Genomic DNA, 2,447 nt, shown 5'->3' on the forward strand with positions numbered 1-2,447 from the left:
AAGCAGGGGCTGCCAGGCTGGGGGTATAATCAGCCCCATGACCCAGCTGGGGCCCAGGGTGTTGCAATTTTCCCCACAGCAGTGCCTTGCATGCAGCTGATCACAGGCCTTGATGCTGTGAACTTCCACACAACAGTGCCCTGTGGGGGTCCAATCAGGAACCTCAATGCTGTGAGCTTCCCCCAATACTGCCTTTCCAGGATCCTATCAGAGGCCTTGATACTATGCACTTCTCCACTGCAATATCATCCCTGCATCTGATCAGGGCCTCTAGGCTGGGAGCTTCCCCACAACAGTGCCCTGCCTCCCTAGCTGCAATGCCCCTGCCCTGCCCCAGCTGCTCCCTCTTCATTGGTGGCTCACCCATGTTGTAGGCTTCCAAGCGGTTCCCTGATTGGTCCAGCTCCTCTAGGCATTGCTCTGGAATTGGCTCCGTCTCCAAAAGTGCCTTCTCCTCCTGCGGGTCATCCGCATCCCAGGAGCCCTGGAAGCCAGGGCCCTCAAGGGTGCCCGAGGAGGACAGGGTGCCCTCAGCCCAGCAGGGGGTGCCCTCGGCAGGGTGGAGGGCTAAGGCGGGGGTGAGCTGGAGGTCCCCCGGGGTCACCTCGAGAGCTGTCTCTGCCAGGGACAGAGCAGGGTAGCACCCCGGTGCTGCAAGCTTCCCCCTAACAGTGCCCTGCCTGGGACCCCAGCGCTGCATGCTTTTCCCCAGCAGTGCCCTGGCAGTTCCCAGCTTGGGCCCCCCCACCAGTGCAGTGACCTTCCCCAACAGTGCCCTGCCTAGGCCCCCAATGCTGTGAGCTTCCTCCAACAGTGCCATCCCTGGGAACCCAGTGCTATGAGCTTCCCACAACAGTGCCCTGTTCAGGGCTGGAGCCCCTGGGTCCCTACCTGAACCAGCTGCAGCCTCTGTGACCTGGGGGGCTCCAGGCTCCACAGTAATCTTCGTGGTGGGCACCAGCTGAGGCTGTGTGGGGGGGCTGTTACCCAGCTCCAGGGGTTCAGGGTCATTGGTGTAGCGCAGGGGAGCATCCCAGGCCAAGAAAGGGTCCAGCCCCAGGCCCTGCCCACGCTCCCCCTCAGGTGACTGGCACAGGCTGGGGATGTTCTCGAGGCTGTCACCAAGGGCTGGGGCTGGGGGCTCGGGCCGGGGGGGGCTGGGGCCTGGCCCTGCCCCTAGCCCCCCCCGTGGGCGTCGAGCCCCAGAGTCACGGCGGGTGCGGGCATCACGGGGGGGGCTGGCATCATGCCCGGGGGTGAAGGCAATGTAGGAAAAGGTCAGCTCCCGTGGCGTGGCCCAGCCCAGCGAGCCCGTATCTTCGTCCTCTGAGAACTCCCGTGCCGTCTGCAGCTCAGGGAAGTCTGACTCCGTGCCACCTGTGGAAATGGGGGGGCGGTCATGGGGTGCCCGGGCATCAGGAGTCAGTGCCACTGTCTGGAACTGGGGCACACCCCCAAGGAGGGATCCTCCCCACCAGAGTACCTCCCCAAACCCACGAGCCTGCAAGCAAGGCACCCAGGGCATCCCTCACCCAGGGCCCTCCAAGCAGGGCACCCCCTGCTCTACTGTCACCCCCCAGCAAGGACCCCCCCCAACCAGGAACTGCCAAATGGGGACCTCCTGCCCAGGGCATCCCTCCAAGTAGGGCCCTCCAAGCAGGGCCCCCCCCTCCTCCAGTCCCCCCTCTGCAAGTACAAACTCAACACCCAGGGATCCTTCCCTCCCACCCCAATGTCTCCCCCTTCAAGCAAGACCCCACCCCAAGCAGGGCCTCACCATCCGTGGAGTCGGGGGTGGTGGAGGCAGTGGAAGGTGACTCTTCTGCAAGAGATGGGGGCGGGTGGGGTCAGTGCCTTGCTGCCCCCTCTGCAACCAGCACCAATGACAGGGGACAGCGCCCCACCCTGAGCCCACTCCCCTACCTGCCTCTGCCCCCCCTCCTTCAGCCCCTCAGGTTGGGGCAGGGGGCCTAATCAGGGCACACAGGCTGGTGCAGGCCCACCCCGGGCACACGCCACCGCCCAGGCCTGCTATAAGGGGAGCCAGGACCTGGGCAGCAGGGATCTAGCTGGGACACATCCCCTCCCCCAGTGGTGCCTGGTTCCGGGAAGCAACCTCGCCTGGGCGGCAGAGCAGAGGCCTTAATGGAGGTGCTGGGCTGGTGCCAGGGCCCCATGGACCTGGTCCTGCTGCCCCCCCATGAGCCATGGGGGAAGCGACAATGGGCACTGCCATGGGGGCAGGGGGGTTATGGGCTGTGGGGCAGGGACAGCCCCCCTTGGGGGGGGGCGGGCGGACCCCAGGGCTGGCAGAGCAGGGCCCCAGGCAGCCTCTGTCCTGGGCCCAGGAGTGTGGGAGCCCCTGGCTGGGCTCCGGGGGGCCCAGCTGCGGGGGGAGTTGCACGACTTTGCCAGGTCTCAGCCGCGTTTCTCCCCCGGGTCAGGGC

The 2,447-nt window shown here is 66.0% G+C and overlaps 1 protein-coding gene across 1 annotated transcript in view; it reads right to left on the minus strand.

Moving 5' to 3' along the window:
* The window catches only part of LOC109322435 (reticulon-2-like), a gene marked incomplete at its 5' end in the record, with an annotated part of 7,758 nt that overhangs the window by 3,632 nt on the left and 1,679 nt on the right, over nt 1-2,447 (minus strand). Inside the window, 3 exons of the mRNA XM_019553493.1 lie at nt 364-618; nt 892-1,377; nt 1,778-1,822. Of these exons, the coding sequence (XP_019409038.1) occupies nt 364-618; nt 892-1,377; nt 1,778-1,822 (786 nt within the window). The remainder of the gene's footprint in view (nt 1-363; nt 619-891; nt 1,378-1,777; nt 1,823-2,447) is intronic.

This window comes from Crocodylus porosus, unplaced genomic scaffold (genome assembly GCF_001723895.1).
Source record: "Crocodylus porosus isolate Cpor-Errol unplaced genomic scaffold, CroPor_comp1, whole genome shotgun sequence".
NCBI classification, from domain to species: Eukaryota; Metazoa; Chordata; order Crocodylia; family Crocodylidae; genus Crocodylus; species Crocodylus porosus.